Source organism: Rhinopithecus bieti, unplaced genomic scaffold (assembly GCF_001698545.2).
Source record: "Rhinopithecus bieti isolate Rb0 unplaced genomic scaffold, ASM169854v2 scaffold_28846, whole genome shotgun sequence".
In the NCBI taxonomy this organism is placed as follows: Eukaryota; Metazoa; Chordata; class Mammalia; order Primates; family Cercopithecidae; genus Rhinopithecus; species Rhinopithecus bieti.
In genome coordinates this window covers 949,676-968,330 of record NW_016813231.1, presented here as the reverse complement: position 1 = coordinate 968,330, position 18,655 = coordinate 949,676, and the positions used below count along the sequence as shown (strand labels likewise).

Here is an 18,655-nt window from a genome sequence, read left to right as displayed (position 1 = left end):
GGGAGTTACCCGATTTTCCAGGTGTTGTGTGTCTCAGTTCCCCTGGCTAGGAAAAGGGATTCCCTTCCTCCTTGCGCTTTCTAGGTGAGGCGATGCCTCGCCCTGCTTCAGCTCTCGCTGGTCTGGTTGGGCTGCAGCAGCTGACCAGCACCGATTGTCCGGCACTCCCTAGTGAGATGACCCCAGTACCTCAGTTGAAAATGCAGAAATCACTGGTCTTCTGTGTCGCTCGTGCTGGGAGTTGGAGACTGGAGCTGTTCCTATTCGGCCATCTTGCTCCGTCTGAAAATTTCTTATTTTATTAGTTTTAATTATAAAGGAACACAATCATAGCTTTTAAAAAATTAAACTGCCAGGATAAGATAGAATGTAAAAGTCACCACTCCCCCAGAATTTAGTTCTTAATTTACTTATATATCCTTCCAGAAATTTCATTGCACATAAAATGTGTGTGCCATTGCTTGCACCCCAAATGAGATGTTTTACTTTTCTTCCACTTAACTGTTTCACTTTAGCAATATGCCTTTGAACACTTTTCTGTTTCAAGATGTGTTATTCTACCACAAATTTTTAAACAGCTAACAGAATTTTTTTGACCAGTCCCTGTTAGTAGACACTTATAGTATTGCCTAATCTTTGTGTTCACGTATCTTTACCTGTTTTATGTATGCATTATTATATGTTGAGTTTTGAAAAACTAGTTTGTGGGCATGTGTTTTCTTTCTCATTATATAAGTGCCTAAAAAATACGTGTTTTGCCCCTTGACCTGCAAAACTTAAAATGTTTACTATCTGGCTCCTTACAGAACAATTTTTTCACTCCTTAGTATACCACTACCCTTTGTTTTTCTGTGTGATGCTTTTCACTATATGAATTTTCTTCCTTATTTGATGTCTTGTCTGTCCTTGAGCTCATGTTTACTTACTTGAATGTAAGTAAATTCCCTGAGAGTAGAGGCTTTATGTGTCTCACTTACCACTGTATCTTCATCACCTGGAACCCTGTTGACACTTAACAGGCACTTCATAAATATTTATTCATCAATTAACAATTTAAAGCAGAATGAAGAGTCAGTCTTTTTTTTTTTGAGATCATCTTAAATACCTAAAAGTTCTCCCATTTTTGGTGTAATCTCAGAGTCAGTACGTACATCCTTCAAGTATTCATTTTTTAATTTTACTGCTATAAGATTTATAAGTTAGCTCTCTAGAAAGTTCATCTATGGCTGAAAGTCTAGATATCTGAGGTTTCTATTAAATTTATTTACCTATTACATAAGATTTCTAAACATGAAATATGAATCTTGATCCTCCAGGAATTTTTTTTTTTTTTTGACAGAGTCTCTCTCTGTCACCCAGGCTGGACTGCAGTAGTGTGATCTCGGCTCACTGCAACCTCTACCTCCTGGGCTCAAGTGATCCTCCCACCTCAGACTCCCGAGTAGCTGGGCCTATAGGCATACACCACCACGCCCAGATAACATTTGTAATTTTTGTGGAGGCAGGGCTTCTCCATGTTCCCCAGGCTGGTTTTGATCTCCTGGGCTCAAGTGGTCTGCTCACCTCAGCCCCGCAAAGTGCTAGAATTATAAGCATGAACCACCGCCCCTGGCTTCCAAGATTCTTTTTAAATGTCTGTTTTGCTTTTAAAATTGTACTGTATTTTTGTGTGCATTTTAGCTTTGTGCCTAAAATTTGAAATGATTGGATCATTTTTTTCCCTTTTGATTCAACTTTATTGGAACATATTGACCATCTAAGCGATTAACATTTGAGTGCTGCATGCCAAGTACTGTACTTGGCATGTATGTTGTTTTCCTACTAACAAAAAACATGTTTGTAAAGAATATTATATAATATATATGTAACAATTCTAAAATACAGGTTTACACTGTCATTAATGTTGACGCAGAGAAAGTTTTTCCTCTGATGGCTCTCCATCACTTTTCCAAGTTGATATTTGTTACCTTGGCAGTTTCATCAGAGTTTGGATTAAGGGATACCCTTTAAATAATCCCATTTATGAATCTGTTCTAAAGGTATCCATTTGTGATACCTGAATCACTCTTATGTGATCATACAACAATTTGTCCTTCACATGGACAAATCACTTTAACAAAGTATGACTTTTTAACACTATGCAGCAAGATACACAGTTGTGTGCTCCTTCCCAGAAGATGTTACAATGTATTAGCAGCAAGGGAAGAGAACATGAAATGTGTACAAATTCCCACCCTGTCTTTGTGAATAAATTTCTCTGAAGAAAATAATAAAAGGTATCAGAACATCTCCCCATTCCCTCAAGGTCAGTCAGTACCACTGGCTAAGGCTCAGCCCCCAAAGATCTAGTAAAATGATTCAATTCTGGAGCCCAGGATGGCTGGGACCTACTTTTATGAAGAGGGTAGCAACAGTACCGGTAATAACACAGTATATTGTTTGTTCCTTTTTCATGGACTTAAAAAGATAGTGGAAACCCATTTGTTTAGTATATTTCTCTTGGCAAATTGAAATGTCCATTTGTTTGCAATAATCTTCTAGCACAGGGTAGAGAAGTTATTAGTCCGTTTTCACGCTGCTGATAAAGACATACCCACGACGGGGCAATTTACAAAGGAAAGAGATTTAATGCACTTAACGGTTCCACGTGGCTGGGGAAGCCTCACAATCCTGGCAGAAAGCAAGGAGGAGCAAGTCACATCTTGGATGACAGCAGGCAAAGACAGTTTGTGCAGGGGAACTCCTCTTTTTAAAACCATCAGATCTCGTGAAACTTACTCACTATTGTGAGAACAGCATGAGAAAGACTCGCCCCCATGATTCAGTTACCTCCCACTGGCTCCCTCCCATGACATGTGGGAATTGTGGGAGTTAACAATTCAAGATGAGATTTGGTTGGGGACACAGCCAAACCATTTCAAGAAGTATCTCTGATTTTGGTGAATCTTGAAACAGTCCCACCTTGTAGGTTTAAAAACCTGATGATGTCAGCAGCCTACTAAGGATTGGCTCATCAGAATGAAATCTGAACAAGGTGCATTTGATAACTCAGATTTCTTAATACATTGAGGAAAGAGAGTTTGATGCATCCTTGTTACAGAAGGAACCTGAGTGGATGAAGTATTCTACTTTTAACTTGACAGGACCCAGAACATTCAACATATGTTGGCTAAGACCGCTTGTCCCTGGAATTATATTCATGTATATTCAGTTGAATCTTTCAGTCCTCAGAGCAAGTCTTTTTTTTTTTGGTCCTCAGTCTCAAGAGGACCAAAAAAAATATTTTATGAAAATATTTCCTGCCATATCTGTATCTGTTCCATTTCTCCCTTTTATACCAGGGATTATACCTCAGGACATTCTGAGATAAATTTGTCATTTTTTTTTTCCTCTAAAGGTTAACAGTGTCCATGATGCTAAGAAGGTGATGTTGGACAAACTGTATAATTACTTGAGCCCCCAAAATCTTCCACCCTGCCCCCACTGCAGTCATCACACACATACAAAAAAGCCACAGTAATATATATTCCCTAATTTTTTTTTCTCTTTTGAGACTGGGTCTTGCTCTGTTACTCAGAGTGGAGTGCAGTGGCATGATCTCAGTTCACTGCAGCTTCAACCTCCCAGGCTCAAGTGATTCTCCCACTTCCGCCTCCCGAGTAGCTGGAACTACAAGAATGTGCCACCACAGCCAGCTAATTTTTAAAAAGTTTTTATAGAGACAAAGTCTTGCTATATATCCAGGCTGGTCTCAAAATCCTGGGTTCAAGTGATCCTCCAGTTTCAGCTTCCCAAAGGCCTGGGATTATAGGTGTGAGTCATGCCCAGCCTGTATTCCTAATTTTTAAAAAAGGAAACTTTTGCAACAGTAATTTATTGTCATTGGGAAAATTTTTAGCATTTGTTCATGCTATAAAGTCACTTTTCACTTACATTTAATTATATTAAATATTAACTTATCATGTTGAACGTTGGTCCAGAGTTCTATAATGACAAAAAGAAATAAGATAGAACAAGGGGGGGTGGAATATTATTTTTTACATGTGCTTATCATATAAACATTGTCTCAAATTTTTCTACTAAGAGCAGAAGTTACAAGGGCAAAGACTAAGATTTCACCAGGTGAGCATTTAAAATTTTCCTGTGTTAAAAATAAATAAAATATAGAAACTAAGCATTTTCCACTTCATAGTTGACTAAGTGTTGTTATTTACTACAGTACATTAGGAAAAAAACATAAAGGATACCAAAAGTATTTTAAAATAAATAATGGTTCATTAAACCATTATCAGTTACTGAGTCTTACCAGTAACCAAAGAAATGAAAAAATAATGATATTATTTTTAGAGGGAGGAAAAGAATAAGGTTTATGAAATGGGAAAGCAAAACAAAACATTAATACACAGTTTTTTTAAGGATGTGACCAAATTTGTTCCCTTACACTCTAGGATTATAAAATATTATAACCTCTGTGGAGAACAGTTTGGCAGTATATTTCAGAAACCTTAAAACTATGTATACCTTCTAACTCAGGAGTTCTGTTTTTGAGAATTTTCACTGAGGAAGTAATTAGATTGCCTGCAGAGGCTTACTTACTTTTGACAGGGGGTAACGGGCATATCATGTCATTTATAATAATAGAAAGTGGTAAGCAATCTAAATGTCATTAAGGATTTGGATAATTGAAATATATAAAATATATATTATGGAGTACTATGTCTTCATTAAAAATAGTTTTGTAGAAGAATATAATGACATTAAAATGTTTTATAAACTATTAAATGAAAAAAATTCTGGCTTCCAAATCATATATATAGTATGAGCCCAAGGTTTGTCTTTGGGTTTTTCTATCAATGATTTGTTATCTGAAAAAAAAAAATAGATATATTTATCAATAAATGCAACAGTGACTTCTGTTAATATTGTGAAATAGAAATGTATATTTCAGTGTTCAGAGGGATCATTGTGATTCACATTGTTTTTTGAAGGGTTTAAAAGTAATTTAAAAAAAATAACAAGGCATATCTTTCTATTTATGTAGATATTCCTGATCAAGTTATAAGAGTTTTCAAAGTGGATCAGCAAAGTTGCTACATTATCATCAGTAAAGACACTACAGCTAAAGAAGTAGTTTGTCATGCCGTTCATGAATTTGGTTTGACCGGTGCATCCGACACATACTCTCTCTGTGAAGTTTCTGTTACTCCTGAGGGTGTCATAAAACAGAGAAGACTTCCAGATCAGTTCTCCAAATTAGCTGATAGAATTCAACTCAATGGAAGGTGAATAAGCTTATTAGTGGATGTGCTTATTTGTAGATGTGCTTTTGACGATTTCCTGTTAAAACAGATGTTGTAAGTAGAAACATCATCATGTTTTAGTGCTGCTAAATTCACTGTAGAAGACAGCTTGATAAAATATCTTATCACTCCTGCTAAAATAAACTCTTAGAACCACTGATATAATCTAGTTCCTGTTTTTTATAGAGGGAACTGAATGATACAGATCTTCATATATATCTGAATGAATGTATTTTTAATGTGGCCGGTATGTACTTTGGCGAAAGAAGCCATGGTTTTCACAGTTCTTTTTCTAAGTAGTTTTCCTTTTATGAATATGCAGGAAAATTTTAAAGTTTTTAAAATGTGTTCTGAAAATTATTTAATAAACTAGATTATTTCTGTAGTACATTTGTTCCTTACTCTGGTAATTTTCTCTGAGAATAATCTTTTTTTTTTTTTTTTTTTAGATGGAGTCTCCCTCTGTCGCCCAGGCTGGAGTGCAGTGGCATGATCTCAGCTCACTGCAACCTCCACCTCCCAGGTTCAAGCGGTTCTCCTGCCTCAGCCTTCTGAGTACCTGGGACTACAGGCACATGCCACCATGCCTGGCTAATTTTGTGTTTTTAGTAGAGACGAGGTTTCACCATGTTGGCCAGGCTGGTCTCAACTTACCTCAAGTGATCTGCCTGCCTCGCCTCCCAAAGTGCTGGCATTACAAGCGTGATCCACTGCGCCCAACCACTCTGAGAATAATCTTTTTGGTAACCCAGTTTCATATGTAGAACAAGATCCTTAGAAAGCTCACAGTGACTGCATGCCATGGTTGCTGTGAAATGAGAATGAGTTAACTCTGTTTTGCTGGCTTATACGTAGTGGTTAAGAACATAGACCCTGGATTCAGACTGCCCACATTCAAATCCCAGCTCTGGCTATGTGACCTTGAGCAAGTTATGTAGCTTCTCTGCCTGAATTTCCTCATCCATAAAATGAGGATAATAATAATAGAATATACCTCATGGGAATGTTGTAAGGATTAAGTGAGTTACTAAGTCTACCATACCTTATCAACATTATTACATATAGCATAATGAGTTTCAACACTATTTTTTATGGCATTATCTTAGGCGTTTGAACAGTCTAAAAGCAGAAAAAAGAGTTTCTTGACAGTAAAAAATAGATGGATAGATGGATACAAACTTAGGCTTAAATCAAGTTGGATTATTAGAAAAGAGTGAAGTAAAAGCATGTGATACATTACCTCTTTTCCTTAGTAACATCCCTTCACAAGATGTTTCCTGTCTCTTAGCTTTTAAGTGCTGTAGAATTGTTGATCTAAAGAGAAGAAAGGAAAATATAGGTCTTAGTGTATGTTACTGATCAGTGCCACTTGCTGGAATGAGGTTTTGTATTTAACAAGGGAGAAACCATTAGTGGAAGTGTTTCCCCTCCTTTGTAGATTTCATTCTTCTTGCTTCACTTGGAAATTTATTTAAAAAGGAAATGAATGCAGTAACTTCTGAATAGAGATTTTTAACCATCTTGATTCAGGAATTTATTTTGCCTTAATTAGAATTCATGCTGTTCATAAACAAATACTTACATAGTACCAACCATCTGTCAGATAAAACAGTAAAATAAAAGCTTTACGAGGGCAAGGCCAGTACCTAAAATAGTGTCTCATAGATAGTTTCTAAAATGATTAAGTTCATGACATAACATTATATTTACTCTTTAATAGATGCCGGTTGGTGGAATAAGAGACAGACTTCTCATTCTTCTATTTAAAATGTTAATTTTTCATTTTATCTGTAAATGAATATTTTTGGCTAAAAGTTTTTTTTTTTTTTTTTTTTTTTTTTTTAATTTATTTTGAGACAGAGTCTGCTCTGTCGCCCAAGGCTGGAGTGCGGTGGCCCAGATCTCAGCTCACTGCAAGCTCCGCCTCCCGGGTTTACGCCATTCTCCCTGCCCTCAGCCTCCCAAGTAGCTGGGACTACAGGCGCCCGCCTCCGTCGCCCGGCTAGTTTTTTGTATTCTTTAGTAAGACGGGGTTTCACCGTATTAGCAGGGTGGTCCTCGATCCTCCTGACCTTGTGATCCGCCGTCCTCGGACTCCCAAAAGTGCTGGGGATTACAGGCTTGGCCACCCGCTCCCGGCCGGCTAAAAGTTATAACAATAAAATGATATTTACACAACAAAAAGAGGAAAAGTGCTCACTCTTAATCATATTTACGAATACATTTATTTAAAAAATTTTTCCATTTAGGTATTGATTTAAAAAATAACCATGGAAACAGAAACCCTTATGTTCACGATGAAGAATGCTCAAGAACTGGTTAAGAAAAGCCAGCTATCCATGCTGCAGCTAAGTACCATTGAGTGCCACCCCAGCTGTCAATGAGCGGACTTTGATTTCGTTTCGTAATATTGACCGACTGAGTACACACCTCCGCGCCATGACCTTTTAAGTTAAATTCCAAAACAGGAAAACTCACTTGAAAGAGGTTTGAGGACATTGTAAACCAAGGACATTCTGGGATTGCTCAGAAATTTTTAACGAAGCAAATCACTCAAACGAATGAAGATTATTAAGCATTTTTAACCTTAAAATTGCACTTCACGTGTCGAGAATGTAACGAACTTCATTCCATGTTTTGCAATAATAAGGTAAGTTGGTACAACCCCGGTACAAATGTCTGTATGGTTTTGTCATTACACTGAACTGATTTTCTGCTTAGGTATTAAAATGCCTATGAAAAGAAATGTTCCGTTAATATGCCTGTTATTGAAGTGTTGTTAGATTTAATGTCTTTTCCATTCTGGGGTACTTGGCTTTTTCTAATTTTACTTTTTAATTTATTTATTTATTTATTATTTACTTAATTTATTTATTTTTTGAGACAGAGTCTGACTCTGTCGCCCAGGCTGGAGTGCAGTGGCTCGATCTTGGCTCACTGCAAGCTCCACCTGCCGGGTTCACGCCTTTCTCCTGCCTCAGCCTGCAGGGTAGCTGGAACTACAGGCACCCGCCACCACGCCCGGCTAATTTTTTTGTATTTTTAGTAGAGACAGGTTTTCACTGTGTTAGCCAGGATGGTCTCAATCTCCTGGCCTCGTGATCTGCCCGCGTGGGCCTCCCAAAGTGCTGGGATTACAGGCGTGAGCCACCGCGCCCGGCCTCTATTTTTATTTCTTCCATCTTTCTCTTCTTTTTTGTAAATGAAAGTGGGTGATTGCCTTCTAATTTTTCTCTCTCCCCTAACCCCCAAGCCCCCGCCTTGAGTGATTATATCGTCTTCAGATATGTGCCCAGTGGCTGGTCTTTGTCATTAGACTTCTGTACTGTGGTTTTTTTAAGTACCTGCCTCACTATGATTTGATGCTGCAAAATCACAGTATGGTATCAGTACTTTGACCTAAAGTTGCTATTTTGAAACAACAACATCGATAATAGTAATAGCAACCATTTGGTAAGCTCTTCCTGTTTTCCAGGCACTACTTGAGGTATCACTGGATGTGGTATTCCTCAAGCAAGTTAGGCCATTAGAATAATAAACATATTTTGACATTCATAAGCCCAGGAAGTGTAGATAATTACGTGAGCTGTCCCACTCCTTCTCCCCACTTATTATGAGAAGTTAATTGTAGGTAATTTATTTTCTGACCTTTATTTAGCACACTGTAGATCGACAAAGGGATTCTTCTTAAAACAAGTTTAATTTTAAAAGGGAGAGGAGTTGTAGTTAGGTCTATGATGTACTTATAAATAGCAGCATAATTCCACTTGAACTAATCTTACCTATACACATCCCCCACAGAATTTATGATTATTTGTTTCTACTCCTCATGTAAGATTAAAAAGTAGAATCTTTATAGGGACTCTTTAGTCATGACTCTGTCATGGAAATAGGATGTGCCTTTATTAAGTTAACCAGTGGCTACAATTGAACTGAACACTCTAGGAGTATTGAATAGAGATTAACAGAGTGATCTTTAGAATCAGCTGCACCGGTATTTGAATCCTGCCTCTCCCGTATAGTAGCGGTGTGTCAGTGGAAAACTGAAGATAGGTTTTCTTATCTGTAAAATGCAAGGATTACGTCACCTATATCACAGTTTTTAAACAGCTAGGTCTAAAACGGGAATAAAGATGCCACTGATAAACACTTGGAAGGCTAGAAATTGAACCTGTTTGTAAAGGAAGCATCAAGTAAAGAATTTGAAAATTACGAACTGAGTTTTAGAGTCCACTATGAAGAAAATTGATTGACACTGAGAGAACAGATCTCTGTATAGAAAAGAGGATAGAAAGGAAGTGTTAGAGGTCTAAAAACCATACCTTAGTATGATGACTCAGTGTGAGGGTAAAGAAAAAGAGTCTAGCCAAAGAGATAGATAATCAATACAAGAAATAGGGTAGCACAGTTATGATAATGTCATCAAAGCCAACGAAATTGAGTGATTTGAGAGAAGATGTGATGAACAGTAGCCCAAAGAAGGGGGTGGATAGGAAAGGGCTGAGATTTAGTTAAGAGGCTTTGTTTGGTTAAGAGATTTGTTTTGTTACAAAGAATATTTGTTCTGCACATTTTCATAGCTCATGTAAAAATAATTGCTTTGTTTCTTTTGTATTCTTTTTAAGATAATTGCTTTGTATTCTTGTACTTCCTATTCAGGCAGATCAAAGAATATACTCTTTTCAGCAGAGATGGCAAAGGTGAATCATTCTGCTCTGGCTATAATTAATAACTTTTATAATTATATAATTTTAACTTTTGAATAGACATGACATGTACATGGGAAAAACTTTAAAGATACTAAAAGAGTACGCAGTGAAAGTAACTCTCTCACTCAGTCCCTAATCCACCCAAATTCCTCTCCCCAGAGATACTGTTACCTTTTTTCATTCGAGAAATACTCTATGCATATAGCAAGCATATAAATGTATATTTAGAACTACCTTGGCTTATTTTGTTTAATTTATCTTGGAGATTATTTTACATCAGTACTTATAAAGTTGTCTCATTTTTTTTTTTTTAAACAACTACAAAGTACTCCTTTGTATTGTGGAGTACACGTTATGGATATTTCTAAATTTCCAGCCTCTGGCTATTTAAAACAGTGTGTGGTGTTTACTTTTGCCATGTAGAAATTGTTTTATTTTTATGTAGATGTATTATTTTTTTTTTTCCTCCTGGAGTTTCTGCTTTTTGTGGTTAGTGAAGAACACAGAATTGCCTAGGTCTGAATCCAGTGTTGGCACTTGTTGACTGTGTGAACTGAGTTTCCTCATTTGTCAGATGGGAAATCCTGGTAGTTCATACCTCATAGGATTAAGAATATTCAATGAGCTAATACATTGAGAGCTCTTAGAACACCCTAAATGACATTTTTTTATTAATCTTGAATTCATTTTTCTGTAAACAGTGAGATAAGGAAATATATCTTTGTTCCAAATGACTTCTTCACCCAACATCATTAATCTTTTTTTCTAAAATATACAATGCCATCTATTATGTATTGAAATCTAATACATATTTGGGTTTATGTCTCCACTCTTTGCTTCATTGATTTGTCTATTTATTTACTGTTTTGATTGCTGAAGTGGTAAAGTAGGTTTTAAGGTCTGGTAGGGCTAGTCAAACCTCTCATGACTCTCTTCCTACTTTTCTTTGGCTATTTCTGGCATGTTTATTTGTTTCATATCAACTTTAGAATCAATTTATGTAGTTCTTTTAAAAAGTTTTGTTGATGTCTGGGCGCAGTGGCTCACACCTGTAATCCCACTTTGGGCAGCCAACGCAGGCAGATCACAAGTTGAGGAGTTCTAGACCAGCCTGACCAACATGGTGAAACCTCGTCTCTACTAAAAATACAAAAAAATGAGCCGGGTGTGGTGGCACATGCCTGTAATCCCAGCTACTCAGGAGGCTGAGGCAGAAGAATCGCTTGAACCCAGGAGGTGGAGGTTGCAGTGAGCCAAGATCATGCCACTGCACTCCAGCCTGGGTGACAGAGCAAGACTCCGTCTCAAAAATAAATAAATAAAAATAAAAAATAAAAGTTTTGTTGATGTTTTCATTGAGATTACATTAAATACCTAGATTAATTTAGTGGACATTTGATAGCTTTGTACAATGGCTTTTGCCATCCAAGAACACTTATTCCACTTGTTTCAATTTTCTTTTATTTCCTCTGTGGAGTTGTTTTGTTAGTCTGTTTTCACACTGCTATATAGAAATACATGAGACTGGTAATTTATAAAGAAAAGAGGTTTAATTGACTCACAGTTCCCCATGTCTGGGGAGGCCTCAGGAAGCATACTACCATGGTGGAAGGCAAAGGGCAAACATGGCATGTCTTACGCAGCAGCAGAGAGAGCGAGCGAGGGGGAAAGTGCCACACTTTTAAACCATCGGATCTCTTGAGAACTCACTGATTATCATGAGAACAGTATAGGGGAAATCTGTCCCCATGACCCAGTCACCTCCCACTGTGTCCTTCCCCTGACATGTGGGGATTAAAATTCCACATGAAATTTGGGTGGGGACACAGAACCAAACCATATCAATTTTATAATGGTGTTCATGTAAATCTTGAACATTTGTTTGAATGTTTAATATCTTTTATTGCTGTTGTGAATGGGATCCTTATATTATGAATGGGATCCTTAAGTTTTCTAACTGTTTCTGCCTGAGTATTCTAATGCTTATAAATATCAATGTTGTACCTAGTACCTTACTGCATTCTTCATGCTTCTAATACTTTTCAGTTAATATTTTTGGAGTTTTGAGTTAAACAATTTAATTTTCTTTGACGAATGATAGCTTTACGTCTCTCATTCCATTTATTAATAGCTATTTCTCTATTTTGTCTATTTTCATCTGCTGGTGCTTCATATTAAATGATGCCATTGTCCCTCAGTGTCTGTGGGGCATTCATTCCATGGTTTCTCACAGATAGCACAATCCTCACATACTCAAGTCCTGCAGTTGACCCTGAGGAACTTGAGGATACAAAAAGTTAGCCCTCTGTATTATCAGGTTTCACATCCAAGGAAACTGTATGTTTGATCCACATTTGGTTGTGAATGTGGAACACTCAGATATGGAGGGGTGACTGAATTTACTGAAAAAAATCTGCATGTAAGTGGATCTGTGCAGCAGTATTCCACGGTAGCAGGAGTTAGCCTTGTATGTTAATTGTTTTATCCTTTACTTTTTCTTAGTAAATGGAGATTGTGGTAGCATTAGGGCTGCTTATAACTCAGAGTTTCTCTGCCTTCTCGCCTGTCTCAAACAGATTTGTACCAAAGTGTATCACTGTGTGCTATGCCAAATAAAGGATTGTTGGCTGGGCATGGTGGCTCATGCCTGTAATCTCAGCACTTTGGGAGGCCAAGGCAGGCAGATTACTTGAGCTCAGGAGTTCAAGACCAGCCTGGCCAACATGGTGAAACCCTGTCTGTACTAAAAATATAAAAAATTAGCCAGGCATTGTGGCGCACACCTGTAATTCCTGTAATTCCAGCTACTCAGGAGGCTGATGCGCAAGGATCACTTGAGCCTGGGAGGCAGAGGTAGCAGTGAGCTGAGATCGCACCACCGCACTCCAGCCTGGGCAACAGAGCAAGACTCTGTCTCAAATAAATAAATAAAATAAAGGATTGTTGTTTTTACCCTCGGGGCAGAAAGAGTTCTGCTCTGGAGAACTGTTTGTCAGCTTTCGTTGATATCTTCAGCTGCAGACGTTATTTTTCATCAGCTTTGCTTACTCCTGTTTGACCTCGACTATTTTTTGGCAACCTTTCTAGTGTGTTTAGGAGTTTGGTATCTCTTAGTTTTGTTGGATATGAAATTTGTCTTGATTGCTCAACGTTCTTATAGTGGTTTGGGGTGATTTCTGAGAAGCAAAAGGAAACAAAGATGCCTAACTCCGTGCCTTAAAGTCAGAAATCGGGAGAACATTTTAAACACAGTGGTGTGGGTAAAAGTCAGATGGGGAGAAGCAGGATTTGCTGATAAGAAAATTGAGGCACTGTATATACACTATTCATTTGGCAACCTACCTATGTGATGGTACTGTAGAGGTAAAGAATTCACAAAGACTTGCAGCCTAATTGGCATGAATTATGTTTTCAAGTTAGGGAATATCTGAGCTTATTTAAAATCCTATGGAAGGGAGACATTGAATATCTGGAGGCTTAGTGAACAGAATTAGAACCTAGGAATATGGATGTATTGGAACAAAATCACAGGGGAAAAAAAGGCTTCCTAAGGTGCAGAATTAGCCCCCATTATAATTTAACGGTTGCTCTCAGCATTACTTAAACTGCTTTAAAATAGTTAATGTCTCCATAAAGTTATTTCTAAGTAAAAGAAGCAACATTGGCCGGGCGCGGTGGCTCAAGCCTGTAATCCCAGCACTTTGGGAGGCCGAAACGGGCGGATCACGAGGTCAGGAGATCGAGACCATCCTGGCTAACACGGTGAAACCCCGTCTCTACTAAAAAAAATAAAAATAAAAATAAAAAAAAGAAGCAACATTGTGTTGCTTGAAGTTTTTTTTTAAGTTGAATGTCTATTTTGTGGTATTATTCTGTCACTTAAATGAAACTGTAAAATAAATGCTATGTAGGTGTACAACTATAGGCAAACATTATAGTTCCTCCGAAAGAAGTTCTTGTTGTAAGATCAAGGAGTCTCTTATTTATTTTTTTCATAGTTTTTCTCTGTTTATTTCAATATATTAAAATATGTCCCTTGTTATTTTTAGTTTTATTAGAGAAAATGGTGTGTATACTGACCTGAGTCCACCTCTGCTCCCAAGTTTCTTTTTAATGTTTCTTTTCTCGTCTTTGGCAGTGGCTTGAACCTGGCATCTGTAGCACGACTCAGAGGCACTTGGGAAAAGTTACCAAGCAAATATGAGAAACATCTTCAAGATCTACAAGACATTTTTGATCCATCTAGAAACATGGCCAAGTATAGAAATATTCTTAGTAGTCAAAGTATGCAGCCTCCAATTATTCCACTCTTCCCTGTTGTCAAGAAAGATATGACATTTCTACATGAAGGTATGAAAACATTATTTATTGATGTTTTACCGTATGGTTTATCTAAAGTCTACCTGAATTGATTATTGTGTATGATATTTTTCCTATTCTATTAACTTGGTAACTATACACTATTTTACCATTTTTCTAGTGTTGAATTAGATGTCATTCCATACATATGTGTTAATTAGTTTAATATTTATTAGTACTTTTTTCTGTATCAGATAATGCAAGGAACTTAGACCACTTAAATTCCATTTGCTCAGCCGGACACAGTGGCTTACACCTGTAATCCCAGCACTTTGAGAGACCAGAGCAGGTGGATCACAAGACCAGAGCAGGTGGTTAGCCAAGACCATCCTGGCTAACACAGTGAAACCCTGTCTATACTAAAAATACAAAAAATTAGCTGGGCCTGGTGGCAGGTGCCTGTAGTCCCAGCTACTTGGGAGGCTGAGGCGGGAGAATGGCAGGAGCCTGGAAGGCAGAACTTGCAATGAACTGAGGTGGCACCACTACCCTCCAGCCTGGGCAACAGAGCGAGACTCCATCTCCAAAAAAAAAAAAAACAGTTCCATTTGTTCATCTCCTGATGTTGTTGCAGTTGTTGCTGTGCTTTTAACTCTCAGAAGATATTGTTGCTTAATAAAGTATTTAACCTTGCCTGTATATTTACTTTTGTTGTTGTTACTATTATTTTTTATTCATTCTTGCATTTCAGAGCTTCCATATTGCTGGGCATAGTTTTTTGGCCTTATAGAACACTGTTTAGTATTCTTCTTAAGTGCTGGTTTGCTGGTGATGAATATCTCTTAATGTTTGTTTATCTGAAAATGCCTTTACTTCATTTTCAGAGAATTTTTGGTTGTCAGCTATCTTCTTTGAAGGCTTTGAAATGACATTCAATTGTTCTGTGCCTTCCACTATTAATGTTGAGAAGTTAGCTTGCAGTTTTATTTGCTGTTGGTTTAACTGGTATCTGCCTTTGTTTGATATTGGCTGTTATGATTTTGTTTTTTCTTAAGTTTTTCCTAGTTTTGCCTAATATGACTTAAGTGTGGGGTTTTGTTTTTGTTTCTTATTCTGATTGGTGTTTATAGGACAACTTGAAATCTATGGTTTTATATTTTCCATCAATTTTGGAAAATTCTCAGTAATTGTATATTTTATTCTCTTTTCAACTGTCTCATCTTCTGGTAAATTCATTACTGATGTCCTAATTCCAGTTATTATGTATTTTTTTGTTTTATTTTACAGCTTCCTTTTTCTTTTTTTAGTTTCATGTTCTTTTCCAAAGTTCTCATTCTTTTTTCATATCTTTGAACATATTCAGCATAGTTATTTTAAAGTCTGCCTCTAATAATTCCATAATCTGGATCCGCTTTGGGTCTTATTCTGTTTCCTCTTTTTTTCTTTTTCATTTCTGTCATGTTATGTTTTCTCCTAATGTATCTGGTTATTATTGAAAAGTGAGATTACAGAAATAATCTCTCTTTTTGAATGATGTTCCATATCTCCAGAGAGGATTAAAGCTTGCTTCTGGCAGGCAGTTAGGGGTGCTAGAATTCCAAAATCACTTTAATCCGTTTTGATGTAACTTAACAACAGACTTTTATCCCAGTCTACATTCAGTTTATCCTTGGTCTCAGTATATGGCTCCTCAGAGTTTCAACCAAGCATTGGAGGATTACATGGACTTAAGTTGCTTTTCCTTTTACCTCAAAAGGCAGGGTGTCTGTACTTGGTTTTTCAGCTCATTATCCCTTTCTGAAATCAGATATACCTAGGGGCAAGCACGGGGAAATGCAAAACTTGCTTCTCTGCATTTTTTTGTACTTTTGTCCAGCTTTTCTGATCTCACCAGAAGTGTTGTTCTAATTATGTAGTCTTACTGCCTCTTCTTTCATTATCACTCAGTTTTCATAAGGAAATGTTACGGGCTTCAAATATGTTTTTCTGACATGTTCCTTGAAATATGTTTATGTAACTTGAGAGTATTCGTCATGATTACTTTGTTTCCAGCTTGTGTTGAGACTCTGAACAATTCAAGTGTCCAGTGTATACGTGCTATTTACAGTGTATATGTGCTGTTCAATTTTTACCATATATTCCTCAGTCTTGCCTTCAGGGCCTTAGACTCTGACAGACCTCAGGGTCTACCTCAGGAGATAAATGGGGTCATGCTGTGTTATAGACAAGTGTGAAAAAACAGTGCTATAGACGTCTGGTTGCCGTCTGTTTGGGATTTTTGTTTTGTTTCGTTTTTTGTGGACTTTTTTGAGTTGAGATCTCACTCTGTTGCCCCGGCTGAAGTGTAGTGACACAGTCATGGCTCACTGCAGCCTCAAACTCCTGAGCTCAGGCGGTCCTCCTGCCTCAGCCTTCCAAAGTGCTGGGATTACAGGTGGGAGCCATTGTGCCCTCAGCCCATGAAACTGGTTTTAGAAGCCATGCACAGTTTATCACTTGACTTTATTCATAACCATCACTCCTATATGGAACACAGTATCTCCTAGTGGCTCATCCCCTAAGAGCAGGGTTGAACCATGTATGGGTATATCAGTTCTTAAAAGCAGAATTGGCACTGTGATAAAGAAGGTCCTTCTGTGTGCCCCTCAAGATTACCAGCTTGACTTTTGCTACTTTTATGTAGATAATTTAATTGTGAACTTAAACATTTATTTTCATTCTATAGGAAATGACTCCAAAGTGGATGGTTTAGTAAACTTTGAGAAGTTAAGAATGATTTCCAAGGAAATCCGCCAAGTTGTTCGAATGACTTCTGCTAACATGGACCCAGCTATGATGTTTCGACAGAGGTAGGACGTTGAAATATGTAGAAGTGTTAGAGTGGTGTCAAGGGCGATGTAATAATAATTAACATATTTATCATTTATTGATCATATTTATTCTACCTTGTGTTATATGCTGTACAAAGTGCTTTATATATGTCAGTTTCATGTAATCATTTATCATAATAACCATAACAGGTAGGTGGTATTAGCCTTCCTTTTACATATTAAGAAACTGAATGAGGCTCAGAGTAGTTTTTATATAATTTGCAAATATTTGTATGTGGATAGTTCTGTATTACTGTTCTTTAAAACATCAGCAAGCCGGGTGCAGTGGCTCACGCCTGTAATCCTAGCACTTTGGGAGGCCGAGGTGGGCAGATTACGAGATCAGGAGATCGAGACCATCCTGGCTAACAAGGCGAAACCCATCTCTACTAAAAATACAAAAAAAAAAAAAAAAAAAGATTAGCAAACAAATACAAGAAAATTGCTGGTATTCGTCTTGTTTTCATCTCGTTTCTAACCTAGTTTGTAAAGTATTAGTCTGACTGGGTCTTTTATTTTTACTGAATATTTTAAATATTCTGTTTCTGTTTAATTCATACTTCATTCCTGTAAACCATTTTCTTTTTTTCTTTTCCTCAAATTACACTGTGTTTCATTTGTATATAAGTTTTATTACATACAAATGAACAGAATGTAGAAAGTGGAAATTTAATCATCCTTTACTAAAATGAAAATTTTATTGTGTTCTGTATTGACCTGATATTTTAAGAATGCTTTTTAAGGTTCATTTTTAATGTAATAACAGAAGGCTTCCTCGACTTACATAAAATTGAAACAAAGTATGTTGTTAAAACTATTCCTAGTAATTTTTGTAATTTTCAGGGTGTAAATAAGACATTGTGGTTTTAATTTTTGATCTGATTTCCTTTGGGGCCTATAGCTTCAGTTCACAGGGACATTAAAAATGAAATAATGTACAGAGGCCAACACAATTTCTGTGGCTTAAAAAAATATACTGTGCTAAGGAAACAAAATACTTGATATTAGGTTGGTGCAAAAGTATTTGTGATTTTGCCATTACTTTTAATGGCAAAATTGCAGTTACTTTTACCCCAACACAATACTTTAAAAACCAGAGTTGAAATTTTCATAACCCAGTAGAACCAGTGATACACTGGGGTTTTTTTGTTGTTTGTTTTGTTTAAATTGTTGTTTAGGGGTCTTTGTTTGTTTTTGAGACAGGGTCTCTTACTCTGGTTGCCCAGGCTGAAGTACAGTGGCACTGTCTCGGCTCACTGCAGCCTCAACCTCCCGGGTTCAGATGATCCTCCCACCTCAGCCTCCCAAGTAGCTGGGGCTACAGGTGCATGCCACCTTGTCCAGCTAATTTTTTTTTTTTTTTGGTAGAGACAGGGTTTCATCATGTTGCAAGTAATTTATCTGATGGTTTCTCTGATTTAGAGATCCACAAAGTATGGAAGGAAGGAGGGGGTGTGCCAGATCTCCTCTTTCCTAC

At 37.2% G+C, this 18,655-nt stretch overlaps 1 protein-coding gene across 1 annotated transcript in view; it reads left to right on the top strand.

The window, feature by feature from the left end:
• RAPGEF6 (Rap guanine nucleotide exchange factor 6) overlaps positions 1-18,655 on the top strand; it is a 134,833-nt gene that overhangs the window by 100,497 nt on the left and 15,681 nt on the right. The window contains 9 exon segments of the mRNA XM_017847862.1: positions 5,042-5,284; positions 7,524-7,744; positions 7,747-7,807; positions 7,810-7,848; positions 7,851-7,885; positions 7,888-7,939; positions 8,567-8,576; positions 14,148-14,359; positions 17,034-17,157. Coding sequence (XP_017703351.1) covers positions 5,042-5,284; positions 7,524-7,744; positions 7,747-7,807; positions 7,810-7,848; positions 7,851-7,885; positions 7,888-7,939; positions 8,567-8,576; positions 14,148-14,359; positions 17,034-17,157 — 997 coding nt within the window.